The 18977-nt window shown below is 32.8% G+C and overlaps 1 protein-coding gene across 1 annotated transcript; it reads right to left on the bottom strand.

Moving 5' to 3' along the window:
• Nucleotides 1-7977: 7977 nt before the first annotated feature.
• Nucleotides 7978-16660, bottom strand: LOC126843883 (uncharacterized). The gene is made up of 3 exons (XM_050581677.1): nt 16510-16660; nt 15085-15405; nt 7978-8091 (listed from the first exon to the last, which is right to left on the bottom strand). Exons 1-3 carry the CDS (start codon nt 16603-16605, stop codon nt 7978-7980), a joined length of 531 nt encoding a protein of 176 aa, XP_050437634.1. The 5' UTR covers nt 16606-16660.
• Between the last annotated feature and the right edge of the window lie 2317 nt (nt 16661-18977).

The following is an 18977-nucleotide window of genomic DNA, read 5'->3' as shown; positions in this document are numbered from 1 at the left end:
AAAGTGAATAATAAATATGTTATAGCATTACGGTCCGAATAACCACCATGATTTTTTTTATCATGTACAATTATGTGTATACTGAAAATTTAAGTAAGATGAGCGTCTTGACCGATGACGTGGACTTAGTCGCTCTCCTGTTCTCCTATATATAATATACATAATACGTTCTCAATATATTCATAGCTGCACATCACAAAACATCTTAATCTTTTGTCCATTTTATAGAAGAGTATTAATAATATCAATAATAATATTGGTACAATTTTTTTTTCAGAAAAGAAGTTCATAAGGTTAGCAATGTTAACCTCAATTGTTGACGTGTCATATTTTATTAGAAAGTCATTTGAATAACATAACAACAGTATGATATAAGAACTTTTAGTCACAATTATTTAGATATTTTTTTCATTTTCTATTGCGGCGACGTGTCGGTACTCTTCGGAAAATGTGTATGCAATAAACGAGTTGACGATGGTAAAGTTAACTTCTGACAACACTTGTACAGCGTTTTTGACAAACGAATTAAATTGTTCCACTATTGATGCGTGAAACTCATCAGAGTCTACTGGTCTCCGGTTGTAGTTTTCTGAAGAAAACTTAGATAAATCGTGTGCTGTAATTTTTGATTCCGACAAGAGATATGTTATTTTGTTCTCAATCTCCTCGACACCTGCATTTCTCGGTACTCCATCACTATCGATTGTGCATGTTTCAATACAACAGATTATGATATGAATGGTGTCGTCGGTGCGTTCTCTAATGACGTTTACGAGGAGTTGAATGAGATTCGTGAGTTCAGCAATGACTTTCTCTTTGCGTTCTTGTAACGAGTCGTTTCCTAAACGACCAGCATTGGTCGTCGCCATTAGGAAATGTCTACCTAAATGTAACGCTATGAGTTTTATTGTGTCAATGTACTGTTTCTGAAAAACGTATAGTGCGTTAGCCTGATTGCTTAGCGCCATGCCTAATCCCATCGCAGTATTGTACTCGTGGATTAGTCCGTATTTGACTGTATCCCAAAAATCCGTGCCCAAGCTTTGGTCTACTATTGATTGTATTCCGAGTAGGCCGTTTAGGGTTAAAGTTTCCATAGACAATTTTTGTTCGCCGATAGTAAGTATACCCAAATTACTGTTAATGAGTTTCTGATGTTCAAACTCTGATTTGTTATTTTCAATTAACGCTACAAGACTTTGCGATTTATCCGTTTTATTTGCTAGCTGAATGATCTCGTAATTTAAGAGTGTTAATTTGTTTTCAACGTCGTAGGGTGAACAGTCGTATGCTTTCAAAAAACGTTCGAGTACGGCGTAAACAGACTGGTGAACTGTAACAATGGCAGAATGGTACTGGTCATTGATTACATTTAAAATTGCAATGTTTTCAAAAAACCTGTGCAATCTATCCGCGTACAACCAAAACGTCCATAAAATATTTTTAGCCCATTTTAATTCTGTTATATTTATAGTAGCGGCTAACATTGCAGCAGCTTCTTCATCAAATAAAACTTTTTTAAAATCACCTCGCACCAGAAAAATTGGGTCCGCCAAAAGTCCTTCGATTAATCGCATGTATCGCACACCGAACAACGCATAGCTGCACTGAAGTTGTTTGTGTATGTGTTTGATTCTTATTTTTTCGACAACTATCGAACTTCTATAACTATTGAATTTTTTTTCAAGAGGAGGATGCAGAAACCCCATATGAAGACTTTTCATTCTGTTCATCTCGTTCTTTCTTCTTATTTTTTCGACATCTTTCGGCGGCATCGCTGAAGCCACATTTATGAGCACAAACCATAATAATATGTTCAAAAGCAACATTAGCTAAAATTTTTAGCAAGAACTATATTTTAAAATACATAGACGCGTTTTCAAAAAGATACAGCACACGAGAAGTGTATGTTAAAGCTCAAATTTTCCAATGAAAAATCATATAGTTATTAATAGACATGAATATACAGACATAGAATATATCAACATGGCGTTTTTAACCTAAACACTTGTACATACACGAACGTATGCCGACTTCACTTAATCTCATTGTAACGATAATTTATGGTCGATAACATGAAACATTAATGTTACAAGTGTAATCTTGTCTGCATTTGTAGTCATAATAATCACCAAATTGTTTGAATTTGCTATTTTTGAACAATAATGATGTAAAAATTACTGAACAAAAAACCAAGTTTTCATCATCATTAAAAAAAAAAAAATCTAACAGAATAACTCAAAAAAATAAAGGGGTTTACGTTTAAATTTTAAAAGTTTATATCACTCGTACGCAAACCATTAATAAGGTAAAATGTTGTATTTAGGTATTAAATATGCATCAATTTACACCTAATAACATACAAAAGTCAAAAAACAAATCAAAAGGGACACTGAAAATCGAGGATTTCCAAACCCTCATATTCGTACAACCAATGTAATACATTGTGACCATTTAAAAAATACGAAAACCCCTTTTTTGAAAAATGTTCAGGTGGTTTTGAAACTAGACGGCCGATGCCTCACTTTATAAACTATTCAATTTGTTTAATGTATTTTGATTTATCGGAAATATTAGAATAGCAGGTTTTAGTATTAAATTAAAAAATAATTGAATAAATTTAAAAGTGCACGGGTAATAATGTAAGGTGTAATGTAAAGTGTGTTGTTACAACAATCAAACAATTTAGGTATTCGAAGCACTGAATATAATTATTATTATACAATAATTGTTTAGATTTAAAAACTTAAAAGACAAGACATTTTATACACTTTTATATATACATATTATGTTTAAAAAAACACTTGCTAGATCCATGCATGTTCCATGCTAATATGTTTTTTTTTATGTAACTTAATAAAACTTGTAACAGTAAAACATTTCAAAATACTCTCTATTGTTACTAAATAGATGAAAAAAAGGCATAGAGCATAAATAAAACATTCTAAAATTATTGAAAAACACAAAAAAACTGTTTTTCCAATAGCCATTAATGGTTCCATTTTGTTGAACTTTTCAAATATAATATGATCGTCTTCAGAAAACTATTAATGCAATTGACTGTAAAAAGATATTAACGAAGAACATTGTTGTGTTGATTAAACAAGAATAAATATATTATATGTGTGCTTGGAGAACGGTGACGAATCCGGTTGACTCTTCGAATAATAGTTTCTGAAATACCTCGAAGATACTATTCTTATTACCGTAGTACTAATAGTGAGTGGGGGGGACATTTGCCCCTAGCCTTGTGTCGGACCAAGCATGGGCTGATTTTCAACTGGGTTTATGCCGGTTTCGGGCTAGTTATGGACCGCTGAATCTTGGTGCAAGACTGGCATAATTTAAAATTTGGGGTTTTTTTTTTTTTGGTTAATGCTTCAGGTATATTGCTATATTTTTTATTTAAAAAATGATCTATCACCACAAGTCATAACCAAACCAACGCAAAGATATTCTTAATTTTCCATTTAAATAACACACAAGTTATACTACATGTATGGATGTGTGTGTTTTTTTTAAATTTTGCAAACCTTTGTTCACTTTTAAGGCATGTGGTTGTAACTAATTATAATCTTCAAAACTAATTATTTTTATACAAGTTTTTGAAAATCAAATAGTAACGTATATATTTTATTAACTTTGTTATACTGGCTTTTGGCTTTATGAATATCTTTCGGTAACCATACTTAGAACACGTAGTAATAATTTTCTGTGATCGTTCGGACAAGGTTTTCTTTTATTAAAATTGACTATTTGTTTTTAAAGACACTGTTTAAAATAATAAAATATCTATGTGCGTTAACCATATGTAAACAGTATATTTAACATAGCCAACGATTTTTTAGATTAAGAACAAGTAAAAAATTACAAGAGACTCAGTAGTAGTAATTTTTTTTTATTATGGTAAACAAGTTTTTATGATTAGCTATGTTAACTTTAATCGTTGGCATGTCCGACGAAAACAATTTTGTCAGAAAGTCATTATTGTTTGAATAACCTAATAATAATATGGTATAGAAACTTTTATTTACAATTTTTTAGACAGTTGTTATATTTTCTGATGCGGTGACTTGTCGGCACTCATCGGATGATGTGTATGCTATAAACGAGTTGACTACGGAGAAGTTTATGTCGGACAACATTTTGATAGCATTTTTCACAACCAAATCAAACTGCTCTACTATCGATGCGTGAAACTCATCAGGGTCTTCTGTATTCTTTTCATATTTTTTTATTGAAAACTTGGTTAAAGTGTTTGTAGTTATTGATTTTGACAAGACATGTGTTATTTTATTCTCTAAATCTTCGACACCTGTATTTCTCGGTACTCCATGTCTATCAATTATGCATGATTCAACACAACAGATTATGAAATGAATGGTGTCGTCAGAACGTTCCCTAATGAAGTTTATGAGGAATTCGAGTTTCGTGAGTTCAGCCATCACTTTCTCTTTGCGTTCTTGTAACGAGTCTTTTCCTAAGCGAACAGCATTGGTCGTCGCCATTAAGAAATGTTTACCCAAATGTAACGCAATGACTTTTAGTACATCGATGTACTGTTTTTGAAAAACCAAAAGTGAATTAACCTGATCGGTTAGCTTCACGCCTAATCCCATTGCAGAGTTGTACTCATAACTAGGCCCATACTTGACTGTCGTCCAAAAGTCTGCGCCTAAACTTTGATAAGCTATGGTTTTTATTCCGAGTAAGCCGTTCAGACTTAATGTTTTCATAGAAAATTGTTTTTCGCCAATAGTAAGTATACCCAATTCATTGTTAATAATCTTCTGTTCATTAAACATTGATTTGTTATTCGCAAGTAACTCTACTAGGCTTTTCGTATTGTCAATTTCATATGTTGTCATAATAATCTCGTTAGTTAAGAGGTGTAACTTTTCATCGACGCTGTAGAGTAAACAGCCAGGTGCATTCAAAAACCGATCCAACACGTCGTAAACAACATTGTGAACTTTAAGAATGGCTAAACGGTGCTGTTCATCGGTTACGTCTAAAATTGTGATTGAATTTAAGAATCTATGCAATCTATCAGCGTACAACCAAAACGTCCATAAAAGGTTTTCAACCTCTTTTAAACCTGGTACATTCATGGAGGCGGCTAACATAGCCGCAGCTTCTTCATCAAACAAAATTTGTGTTAAGTTACCTTGCAGTTTATAGTTTGGGTCCGCCAAAAGTCCTTCGATCAAACGCATGTATCGGGCACCGAATAAAGCGTAGCTGCACTGAAGTTGTTTGTAAATAAATTCAGTTCTTTTTTGCGCCTTATATACCTTAGCTTCGTAGTTATTGAATTTTTTTATGAGAGGAGGATGCAGAAAACCCAAGTGAAGACTTTTGACTCTTTCCATCTCTTCCATAATTCTATTTGTTTCCATATCGTCCGGTGACATCGCCGAAACCACACTTATAAACATAAACCACAATAATGTGTTTAAATACAACATCATCTATGGCTTTGGAAAGAACTGTATTTTAATAAAATATAATCGTGTTTTCAAAACGATAGGTAAACCGATAGTAAGGTATATGTTAGAAACTGAAAGTTTCCTATACAAAAATGTATAGTACTTAAATTAATATGCGGTTTTTTATGTAGACACTTGAATACACAAGAATGTACGACGCCGTCATAGCATCCAACTTCAATTTTATAAATAAATGTTAAGCTGAACATTTAATAGAACCGTATTAAACCGTAACTTTTACCGAAAAATTTATAAAATAATATTTATCATTTCGTGGGTTTGTTTACTTAACAATTTTTTTTTTTTGGCGCATTAAATCTACGTATCACTATAAGAAATTTGAGCCGGTCATATGCCATAATATTGTATTTACCTATCATAGTTTGTATATACGGTGATTATTTTATCGTGAACAACTCAATATTTCATGGACTTTAATAACTATTTTTAAAGTTATTGAAGTTTCAAGTTTAGGGCAGGAGAAAGATGGAGTGTAGTATTATTTTCATCTGCGCGCACTGCCTCTCCCATCCTAACTTTTAAACTTTTATGACTTATCGGAATAGTAAACTTGATGAGATATTAAGTGGTTCACGATAAAATGATCACTCTGTATAATAATATTTTAAGTTGACTAGCCCTACAAATAAGGTCTTATGATTGTATTTATCGTTAAATCACGTTGTAAGACAAAAGATAGCATATTTACTATTTACGTCATTTGTTCGTTAAAGTATATTCTCACTAACAATACTCTTATTTACTAGTATAATAAGTAATTCACGGTGTAAAAAAATATTGGTTACCCATAAGGTAATTTCTTTATTCATTCGCGTGGCCAACGCCGGTGACAACTTTGTACCACAGAGGTCGAATAACACAAATCACAAAAAGCAAATTTTACAGAGGAGAGAAAACAAAAACTATCATAATGCATATACGTTACAATATTCCTACTACAGTTTAGGACTACGTTAGTTTACCACTTGCTATCAATGCATTTATCGAACATTGGAAAACAGATTAAATACCTCTAAAAAAATCATTAAATGAATATTTTGATTATGAATATATATCATTTTTTTTAAATTTGGACTTTCTTTGGAATTTTCTTAAAAATCTAGAAAACCCTACAAAAAATATTATTGTATTTACAATGATGTTTTAGCTTCGATGCAAAGCGAGAAGGTATTGGTTTTACTCTGATGTGTGTTTTTTTTTATCTGTATACACTGTAACTTTTTTAATACTGGACCAATTCCTTCGAGTAGCAATTCTATAAATCACAAATTTCATCTAGTTGGTACTTTGGGGGGGGGGGGGGGGGGGGTAAAAGTTGAAAAAGTTTACTTCTTCACAGACGAAATTTGAAAAAACCAAAAAAAAAACCGTACGAGTTTTTAAGTTAGAACTTTTACTGGCTATAATTTTTTTTATTATAAGTATAATAATCGCACGTTCTAACGTTCATATCGCTCCGTGTTCTATTCTTTGTAACTTTGGATCAAATTACCCGTTTTTTTACTTTTTAAGTTCGTCAAGTTCATAATAAGTGCGTGTACAGACTGGTGTCGTTGTTGAGTCAGTCTGCTTAATACCTGTTCACCCAATGTCAGTTTTTTAATTTGCCTTCAACTACATAGCGGAAAGGTATATTAAATTTAACTAAATTTTATCAGTAAAGTACGGCTTCTATCGGTTCAGATAAGCAGTTGCGACCCGTGACTGCTATTTCTGATTGAATCCGGCACGTGTCAAGGCCACCATTTATTGTTATTATTATCATACTTATTGTGCAAATTATTTGGCCTATCTGCATTGTTCAAGGCGTCATATTGGATTAATTGCCTACTTTACCAACGATAACCGTAAACGCATAATGTCCCAAAATAATGATCTACTTTCTGCAGAGCTAAATAAGTGGACAAAAAATATGCTCGTTGACTACATTGTTACGCAATCTTTACCTGTTGGTGTTAAATTTAGTGAAGACTTGTCACTATTTTTAAAAAATTCTTCTTCTAACCCGATAACGATTTCACCTGAAAATCCAATAAATGTAGCCTCCATTCTACAATCCGTTGTCGAAGAGCTCAAACCTGTGGCACTCAGTAATTCTAAATTACATGACAAATTGAACCGTCTCAATATGTCAACAAGTGGTACCTTTGCTTCCAAATCGAATGCAGAACCCAAAAATTTGCCAATAATTACTGTTCACCCGAAGCTGGATGCGGATTCTCGTCCTAGACAGCCCGGAAACCAATTGACCAATAATCAGCCTTCGGCCTCAAAACCAAGATTCATCGTCGGTTCTCATAAAAACTCGTCCTCTAAGCTGTCTTCAGTTCCCGTGCGGAAACATGCTGATATTTTTGTCTCGAGACTTGATCCATGCGTTACGTCTACCATGCTTGAATCTGAATTATTCAATAGTTACTCAGAAGTGACCATTAATAAAATGGTAACAAGACACCCATCATACTCCTCATTCCACGTACGCTTGCCTGCGGAGAAGCTTGATGAGGTCCTCGAACCTGCATTCTGGCCTGATGGCGTAATGGTCAAACGCTTCTGGGGTCGTCTTACCCCCGAGATGATTCTAAATTCCACTCCAAAAAACTAATATCTTCATGTTCGTCTATCTCTACTCCTACTGTTGATGTACACGGAAATAACTTTAACAATAAGGATTATTGTCTATGTAGTGATTTATGTACTTGTAACCGCGTTCTCTTAGGTTATTACCAAAATTGTCGGGGTCTAAGAACCAAATTAAGTATTTTAAAATGTAATGTTGCTGTTTTTGACTATATTTTTATTTGTTTCACCGAAACATGGCTCTGTAATAGCTTCTCTGACAATGAACTAGGTCTAATTAACTATATTGTATATAGATGTGACAGATCTAGCTTAACAAGTAGTTTTTCAAGAGGTGGTGGTGCTCTCATCGCCATCCGCAATGATGTCGTATCTAATTTAATTTGTAATCCTGCGATTAATGTCGAACATGTCTTTGTTAAATTTAGTTATAATCATACCAACTATGTTGTGTGCTCTGTTTACTTTCCTCCTAATTGCCTGATTTCGGCTTACGAGGCTTTTATGTCCACTGTGCAATCCGTTCTTCTCCTTCACCCAGATTGTGTTTTCATATTTTGCGGTGACTTCAATTTGCCAGATGTAAAATGGTCCAATGACGATTTTGGTTTATTATACAACTCTATTTCAAATCCTAGAATACAATGTATCCCTGAAGCATTTGCTTTTTATAACTTCTTCCAGCTCAATGGCATTCTTAACTCTTTTGGTGGTATCTTGGACCTAGTGCTTTCCAACGACAAAAGAATCTATGTTTTATAAGCTGAAAACTCCGCGGTGCCTTGCGATTCTTACCACCCGGCTCTTGATATTATGGTAAAATTGGATAATGTTTCCCCTATATTAGATCGCTCCCATAATTATTTCGACTTCCGCCATGCTCCCTATACAGAAATTTGTAAATTTCTAGATTCATTTAATTGGTTAGAGACCATAATGTCTCTAGATGTCGATAAGGCAGCAAATGCACTTTATGATGCTTTGCACTTTTGCATTTTAAACTTTGTTCCAGAAGGGTCTTACGTACCTTCCACATTTCCGAAATGGTTTTCTAGTAATCTTAAACATATTGTTTTTAGTAAGAAACGAGCGCATGCAAAGTTTAAAACTTCACACTGCCCCCTTGACTATGCAGAATTCTCTACACTTCGAGCTTCTTACAAGGCTGAGTATAAGAAATGCCATACTGCCTTCTTGTCTCGTACTGAGTCTATGCTAAAATCTAATCCTAGGTCGTTTTGGGATTTTATCCGAGTTCATAAGTCAAGCAATGAGATTCCCCAGACTGTGCATTTTGAGAACATAAAAAGTTCGGGCAATGAGTCAGTTTCGAATTTATTTTCCCAATACTTTAATTCAGTCTATGTTCCACCATTATCTATTGACTCTCCATCTTCATTCCTGTGCCATGACCTGCCTAGCACTTGCTCATTCAGCATCGATGATATTGATGATGGCCTAGATGCCCTAAAAAATGTAAAGTCAGTAGGCCCAGATGGCTTATCAGGTATTTTCTTGTACAATATTAAATCTTCACTATGTTTTCCACTGTGGCTACTTTTTAGGCGTTCCATTGATTGTGGAGTTTTCCCATCTATCCTTAAGATTAGCTCTGTCACTCCTATATTTAAATCGGGTGATAAAAACGATGTCAAAAATTATAGACCAGTTTCAATTTTGTGCCACATATCCAAACTTTTCGAACAACTGGTATTGAGAAATATTCAATCTTCTGTCAATTCAATTCTAATCGACGAGCAGTATGGGTTCAGACCTGGTCGCTCGGCCACTATGAATTTAATGGTATTTAACAACTTTGTTATGGAGGCTGTTGAAAAGCACATCCAAGTAGACGTTATTTACACAGACTTTGCAAAAGCCTTTGATAGAGTTGACCATGGCTACCTAATTGATGCTCTATACAAGTCCGGGTTTGGCGAACCACTGCTGTCGTGGTTCAAGTCCTATCTATCCGACCGAGTTCAATGGGTTAAAGTATTCGGCTGTAAATCTTCCATCTCTAAAGTCTCTTCTGGAGTTCCTCAGGGAGGACATCTATCCCCGATCTTGTTTTCACTGTATGTAAATGGCATCAAAGGGGTTATCAAAAATTGTGAATTTCTCATGTTTGCTGATGACTTAAAACTTTTTAGGAAAATTGAAAACTTATCTGACTGCTCTGCGCTCCAGGAGGACCTAAACAACATGGTTGCATGGTTTAATACTATTGGTTTGCAGTTTAATGTGAATAAATGTCATTCCATGTCATTTTTTAAACACCGCTCCTCTATCAGTTATACGTATGCAATCAACGGTTCTAATGTGACATCTGTCAGTTGTTAGAAAGATTTAGGTATTATTTTTAATACTGACCTGAATTTTCACTCTCATATTGAAATGTTATGTTGCAAAGCTATAAAAACGCTTGGGTTCGTAATACGTATTTCGAAAGAGTTTAATTTATATTCTTCTCTGAAAACAATCTATTGCTCCTTGGTCCGTTCCTTATTAGATTATGCATCTGTCCTATGGGACCCTTATACGTTAGCGGACTCCTGTCAATTAGAACGTGTTCAGAGACGATTCCTATCTTGCGCAGCTTTTACATTAAAAATAAAACATCCTCCCCACGACTACTCTATAGTTATGCAGGAATTAGGTCTCGTCTCATTAGCAGACAGGAGAGTTAACACCAACGTAGAGTTTTTGAAAAAACTTGTGGATGGTCGCTTTGATGCTCCCTCACTTCTTGTATTGGTCAATTTCAAGGTCCCTTTCCGCACTATTCGACACCATGTCCCATTCTTAGTTTCTACGCACACTACAAATTATGGCAAAAATAATCCTATTGATCGCATGATGCGGCAGGTCAATGAGAGTACCATTTACCATAATATATTATTTTAATATTATTTTTTTGTCCACTTTACTATTACTAATTTATATTACCTGTTATTATTATTATTACTATTATTGAATTATTATCATGTTTAAATTTATATAGTATCTGAATTTGTATTGTCCTGTATTAAATTGTTGTAAAGGGCTTTGCCCGTAAATATATATAAATAAATAATTTCGAGAAAAAGAGTCGGATCGAGTTGAAATTTATAAGAAATATTTATTTGGTATGCCCGCGCACGTGAGTTGTATCAAATTTAAATTAAACCCATTTCCCACCCCCCTAGAAGGGGTTCAAGTTTTTTTAGTTTTTTAGCCGCAATTTTAAGACCTTTAACAGAATATGGATTGATTTACTTTATCATCTAGTCTACCAATCATCAATTATTTTGTTTAGTTAGCGTTTTGGGGCGGAGGATATAAAATTAGAAAAAGTTCTACCCTTCTACTTCGTCACTCTTAAAAGTAGAGACCAACTCCCCCCTAAAACAGGATTTCATCTTACAATTTTTTTTAGCTAGAAATTCGTTTAAATGTTCCATCGAATGGACATTTTTATCGAACATTCATTAGGCATACCGCATGCCTCGAAAATATTTTTCTAAACTGTATACAACTACATGGAAAAAAAATTTCAATTTAAGAACATATTATACTAGTACAGACTCTACAGTATTTTTTTTTTTTTGTTGGTTACAACGTGATGAAAAATTCAAATTACGGTGTTTGATTTGGCGCAGAATACCACCTGTGTTTTGCGTAAATTTAAATAACCCCAGGTTAAACGTTAAAAGGTTTTAACAGCAACATTAAAACCGTATAATATTTTCAAAGGAACTTATACGAATATTGAAAAAAAAAACAGTGGAAACGGTACCGATATATATTATTTGTTTTTGTATTAGATCGTATTTTATAGAAAAAATATTGTAAACATTTAAATTCTGTTTGTAATATATCGTTGAATTTTATACTTTACACCACAATTGTAACATTTGCGCTAAAACATGTTGTTTTTTGTTATAAATTATTTTGTTTATTGCACGCATTTAGGTATGACCTACTGGTGACTGTTTGAATAAGTCAATACACAACAATACAACAAAAGGTGTTTTTTCCCTATTTTGATAAATATTTTTTAAAACACAAGAAAAATAAATTACAACGTGATTTTAATACGTTCTGGTGTAAGAAAATAAATACGCAATTATTTAAGAAAATACCACTAATAATAAAATTCATATAATCTATTCGAACATTTTTTACTTTATAATAACTTTATAATAAACGAGTCAATATTCTGAACGCAAGTGTTAACACTAGCCAGAATCCAAAGTCATATTAGGCGATGATGATTGCGAATTTTTTTTTAATATATAATAAATTAAAACTTGAGAGTACTGTCGAATTTTAAGAACTTATTGATATTTTTTATAAAACTTCAATTAAGATTTAAATTGTTAACACTGCAGTTCGTTTTCTATTTATCTACGATGGTTAGTGGTTAAGACGATGACGATGAAAGATCAACTCGATATAAAACTCATAATCGATTTTATGGATAGGCTGTACTCAGAACTACTAGCTCCAAAATAACAATTGCAGAGTATCTCATGTTAACTTATAGTAATAATAATCCACATGACAAACAGTGGATCTAAAATAATATTTAACTAATAGACGGCCACTATCATGAGTACGGTTAGAACTTATAATACTTACCGACAGTTTAAATAACCACCGTTCTGATTTAATTTAGTCAGTATATTTATTATAATTTAATAACACCCAGCCATAAGACATAATTATGTCTTATGGCTGGGTGTTATTCTGAAAATATATCCGTCACGTTTATTGTCACAGTGCTGACCAGGGGCGGATGCTAGAGTGCCGATGCACCCCCCCCCCTTGCCCCGTGTTAACCATTTTTTGTACCTATCGATTCTTTATTATCTATAAATTTATGGAAAAATAAATGGAACAACGTTGAACCTGATGTCCCACAAACTGCTGTTGAGGCATTAGCACACTGTGGTGATTTTTTCCCAATATAAAAATTCTGTTGCAAATTTTCTCCACGATTCCGGTTACTACAGCCACTTCTAAACAATCGTTCTCGACCTTTAGAATACAGAAAAATTATTTACGTTCAACAAAAACGGAAATAAAGTTAAATGGTTTAACCGTATTAAAATGACTCGAAAATCATACAAGGTCAACAAATAATCCATGAAGATGTTCTGCGTTGGTGTTATGATCAATTCAGCAAACCCAAAACCAATTCGAATTCTTTGAACGTTGGCTACTTTACGATGTTGTTTGCGATTTTCAGTTAAAAATTTCAGTTAATTGTGAAATAAAAAAATAATTTGGAAATTTTAAATTGAAATTGTTTACATAAAAATCTGTTTGCTATAAAACCTAGTGTAGTAGCCAAAGAACTCGTATATTTGTATAGAATTAATATCGGACCACCAAAAGTGGTCGACATTTTTCTGGCTTTTTGGTCTAAATAATAATAAAACAGACTGCATGTCCCTTAACACCGGAAATTCGTATAGGTTTTTTTTGTTATTTTTCCCGATGTTGTGTTTCGATAATTACTACTATTATTATTTGTTTAAATTTATTTTGCAATTTTTGTAATATTTATGTAATACTCTTTTTATTTTCGAACTATGTAAAAATATTTATGTAACATCAAGTAGCCTTAACAATAAATCAATATATCCATTGAAGTAGATTTCCACGTTCATGATTTATATAGTTGAAAAGATTTTTTTTTTTTTGAACATTTGTTTTTTATCATTTAGACGTATGACTACCGAAAATATCAAAATTATCAGTATAAGAAATCGATATTTGATAAAGTTTTATTTAATTTTTTATAATTTATTAAAAATGATTAATACAATACAACATAGTTTATTATTATGAACCCAAATAAAAGTAGTCAAATCAAAAAATATTTTTTTAGAAATGTACAATATTAATTTTTTTAGTTTATTGAATATTATTTTTAGTAAAATGTTAATATATTTTATAATCAAACGAGTTTTATTATTTAACGAATATTAAAGTGTCTTTGTTATTTATTCGGGATCACAAAGTCGACGGTTCTGTTTACATTTGTATAAAACAATAGAATATTTAATTTGATATGTAACTGTCTTTTTTCAATATCCTCAAAGAGACTTACAAACTCTGTTCCATAATATTTAAAAGATTTGGAATCTATTTTATATGTTTGTTCGATTAATTTATAATCAATTTTGGGCATTCTGTAACTATTTTTTGGTTTATTATAGGTATCCAGTATGCGGTTTACTTCTGTTGCTAATTTTTCCACAGTTTGAGTTATCTTCTTGTCATCGGGTTCATATATTCCACTCAATAAAATTAGCACTTCGTTAAAGAATTGGTCATCAATATAAGCATAATATAATACTTTATTTACATCATATATAAAACTTTCATACTGGCGTCGAAGCTTGGTCCGCATTGCCACTATGTCGTTTAATTTATTTTTTGTTGGCCAAAATTTGCGCGGCAGTGTGGATGCGACTATCTTTTGATAACAAACTAAATATACCCAAATATAACCGTAAAATTTTGCCTTTAAGACGTCCAAAATTATTTCTTGATATTTCTTATGTTTAAAAGGTTCTGCTGTCCATTCAAACTTATCGTATTGATTTTTGATATTTTTCATTTCTTTTTCGAATATATCGTAATATATATTATTCCATCTAAAGGTGAGGCCGAAGATTTCGTTGAAAATAACTTCTGAATACTCCCACATAGACTTCACCAACAAGTCTTCAACATCCGATGTAAAGTGTTCCTTGTCCTTGACGAAACTTTGAAATTTGTCGTCATACATTTTTAAAAATGTATTAGACATTAAAAATTTACCAGATTCCTCGTTGAAGTAATTTAAAATGTAATCATACCGTTTCATTAAGTATTTGTTTTTATGACACACCGTTATCAATTTCTGTAGGGTTTCGTTAATCTCCGGTAAGCGTTCTTTTAGCAATTTTGTTTTACCAAACTGTAGCTGTATATGCAGTTTCCAAAGCCATTCACTCACTAAAAATTTCCCTCTGTATGACATTTCTATCATATTGTACACGTAGTCAGCAATAACTTTTAAAGAACTTTTGACTTTCGGTAAACTAAACTTCAAAAGTAAGATATTCGTGCACTGTATTTCTTGCATTTTGCGGCAGAATTTAAATTGAGTAAGAATTCTATTGGTTTTTGAATCGTCGTTATAATTTGAGGTCAGTATTGCTATTTCGTCGCTGCTCAATTCAATGGGATCGGAGCTCAATGTCTTGTATGTATTCAATAGCTGAATAAAATCAACCGAATACTGTCCCCCATAGAAGAATGGTTGTAAATGTTCAACCTAAAAACATAAAGTACCAAAAATGTAGATTTGAGTATTGTTCTACATGTTAATAATAACTGAAAATGACCAAATTGATTAATGTAACTCACTGTAAAGGCAGCATCAAAACTTCAGACCCAGTTAATGTTAGCACGGGCCTAATGCAAGGAGATGAACTTATCCCATTTTTATTTAATTTAGTATCAGAGAAATTAATGTAGTATATGGAACAACGTTAAGAAACTCAAGGATAAATCTTGTCCCTTATGCCAAAGACATAGCTTTATTAGGAAATACCCTAGTAGAGGTAGATCAGATTTGTAAAACAACGTATAATGGAAATTACAGCGGAAAAGGTCGAATTGTGTAAGAATGATGAAAAACTGATGAAATGATAATAAGTCGATTGGAGAAGGAATATCAACGGGGACATTTTATGAACGTCGAAGGACACACATTCAAAACGGAGCCATATTTAAAATAGTTAAGTCACCTTTTAATATAAGTCAATGGCCTAAAAATGGAAAAGATTAACAGGATACAAAAGGCCTTTAAGTGGTATTTTGTCCTTGGATAAATACTATGCTCAGGATATCCATATAAAGAAATCTTATAGTACAGATTTATATGACATTGATACATCCAATTATTTTATGTGCCTTTGAGACATGGCCCTTTAGATAATCAGAGGAAAGCTGTTAAATTGTATTTGAGAGAATAGTTCTAAGAAGAATGTATAGTCCCTGTGCTTACATCTGGTATTTTTATAAATATTATTATTCTGTGTATCTTGTGTATCTATGCGATACGGCGTGACTAATGGAGTGAAATAACCTTATCTTACCAAATCGTAGTTAACTTAATCTGGCAGTATTTCATTTGAGAGTATGGAACATATCACTGTATAAAGATTACTTAAATAATGTTTTAATATCAGAAATCAGATAAAGCTGACTTTTTCGATAAAATAATCACGTGGTATATGCGAGTTACAATAATGTTCAAAACCCAAAAACCAAAAGATGACCAAAGTTACGCGACAACTGTCACTAACCTCGTGCCTAGTCTGAGGAATAGAATATTAAATTATTATAATTTACAACACAATAAATTATTGTTTACTTGAATATCTCGAAAAACGTCTGATTCCGACAGCGCGACGGTTATTTCAGTGGCAGTTGGTCTTAGTGCAACCTTACTAATCATTTCTTGACGCATTTTCTTTCCAAAACCATCGTCATATACACTAACCTCCGTAGATAAATGAAAAAAGATTTTTAGTGTCAAAGAAATAAACACTAGTTGAAATTTCATTATGACAAAAAAAAGGTTTTGAAATTCAATAGTACACTCAAATTATAAACGAGTGGTCTGAACAAAATGTACACGTATAATATTTTAAAACAGATTCACACTCATTCTCGCCTAAACTACAAACATATTTTCGTAATCAGCATTTGTACATGTTATCGTTACCATGTTTGATCATGCTATTTTGTACAAATTCGCAGTTAGTCAACAATAACAACAATATTTAGGTCACCTACGATCTAAGAATTATGTTCTCCGTTAACAATAGTGTAACAATAAAATCTGATATAATATGCGTAGAAATAATCACACGAACACACATATATATATATATATATATATATATATATATATATTTATATAATATATTAGAGATAATAGATATAGACTATGGAGGGTCATACTAAAACAAAAGTTATGCACTTCATGCAGATACATCAATTTGCAGGATATAAAAGGTTATAACAATATATGTAAGGATAGTCAAATTAATTTGCTAGGTTGGCACTTGCATACTGGCGAAAGCATTAAAGCACCGAAATACCGAGTTACAGTGTAGATTGATCAAAAATAATATTTTGTGTTTCCGACAAATTCGTGAATTCGTTTTGTTTAAAACAATTATTATGTATTAACAACTTGATATCAATTAAAATGTGGCATTATGGCATTTTATTTTACAACCTTATACATGTACACCCGGACTAAAATAATTTAAGTAAATTACTATCACAGTACAATCGACGGTATCATCGTGTTGAGTACTTGGACTCTTATATACATTGAGAGTAGTCTCGAACTGAATAGGTTGTCCAGGCGACATAATAGCCTAGTATAATAGCATCAATCAGCACAGTAAAAATCAATACAATACGAAGTAAGAAAAAGAGGATAGAGACCGTTATTAAACCTGAAAGTAGTTTCACCACAATCTAACGCAGGGATGCGAATCTGTGAGCAGTAAGAAACCAGCACAGAAACCAGACACTACAGTAAAGCAAACGTTATTAAAAAGACACGTCCGTCATAGATGAAGATACATTTAAAACCTCTACAGAACACGGAGTTACAGTTTGTCCATTGTACGTTATCTGAATTTGAAAATTAATGTCTAGGCACTAGTTAACTGCGTCACTGCAAGCTATCGGAGCAGCTCATATTTTGTGAGGACAATGATAGTCACTGACTCTAGGTTATTGTTTGATTATTAGTTACTTGAAAATGTTTACACAACACATGCTTGGTTACCAATATACATATGTTATTTGATAATAAGAAAACTATATATATTCTAATGAAAGTGGGATTTTTCAACAATCGACTGTATTGAATTATCAAACCATGGCTATCCGTGTCAGTTTCATTCTTATCCTTTCGTTGTGCGTTAATTTTTTTGCCGCTTTTTTCCTGAAAGAAGCAGAGAACCAACTTAATGGACGTTTAACTACAGTGTTGTCAAACACGATAGAACACGATGCGATTAGTAGTACTCAAGTGAGTATACAGCCCGAAAATAATGTAAGTATACTCTCCTTCACCATTCCACTCCGTATATAAATTCTCCTAGCTATGTTTCACGGAGACGAGCTAGATAAAAAAGAAAACCTTAGCACACGGACCAGACTATATTATTTTGATCTCCTATCGTCGTCCGGATACAACGGGAATGCTTTATGAATTTCAGTGGGACAGCAATACACCTGCGACGACGGTTCACGCGACTGCCAAGAGTTTATCGGAAAGGGCACAACATATTTGCAACTGTACGGCGCAAAGGGAAAAAATATTGATTTTGATGAATTCGTGTTTGTCCATGTTCATCGTCATAGCGGTTGTCGTTGCCATGATGTGCATTTTACATTACCATTACGGAGTGGGCGTGTACTACAACGAAAATCACTGTAACAGCGATACTATTAGTAGCGAAATGTCCTAAAATGTCGTTCTCCAAAAGGTTTAACTACGGTGATTTTGAGTGGAAAAACTTTAGGTACACAGTCTGTAGTAAATCGCATGCAGAATGGTAGGTACGTAAGATACTTAAGTGTACTATGCAAGTATTTTTTTGATAACCATAAATGTTTGAATATTTTTTTGAGATAACCAAAACCTTATTGAATATTGTGTAAAAACTCTCTTGTCATTCCTTTCTCATTAAAATGTGTATTAACTATGAAAAATTCGTGTAAATGACTGGGATGTTTAGTTTTGAGTACTTTTTTTATGACATATTTTAACTAAAACAAATCGTTAAAAATAGCCTAACCATAACTGGGAAC

This window comes from Adelges cooleyi, unplaced genomic scaffold, assembly GCF_023614345.1.
Source record: "Adelges cooleyi isolate 19-005CV unplaced genomic scaffold, UGA_ACOO_1.1 ACOO_flye_CR_arks_rails_tigmint_CR_PRNA_575, whole genome shotgun sequence".
In the NCBI taxonomy this organism is placed as follows: Eukaryota; Metazoa; Arthropoda; class Insecta; order Hemiptera; family Adelgidae; genus Adelges; species Adelges cooleyi.
Note: the sequence above shows the minus strand (reverse complement) of the source record. Positions and strands in the feature narration are given on the sequence as shown.

What these genes read in the sequence shown, in the direction of transcription:
- LOC126843883 (XM_050581677.1), bottom strand. Translation starts at nt 16,605, where the DNA reads ATGCGTCAAGAAATGATTAGTAAGGTTGCACTAAGACCAACTGCCACT. An exon ending in ACGTTTTTCGAGATATTCAA is followed by an intron (nt 15,406 to 16,509) that starts GTAAACAATAAT and finishes TTATGTTTTTAG; the next exon opens with GTTGAACATTTACAACCATT. An exon ending in CATACAGAGGGAAATTTTTA is followed by an intron (nt 8,092 to 15,084) that starts GTGAGTGAATGG and finishes AGTGGAATTTAG; the next exon opens with AATCATCTCGGGGGTAAGAC.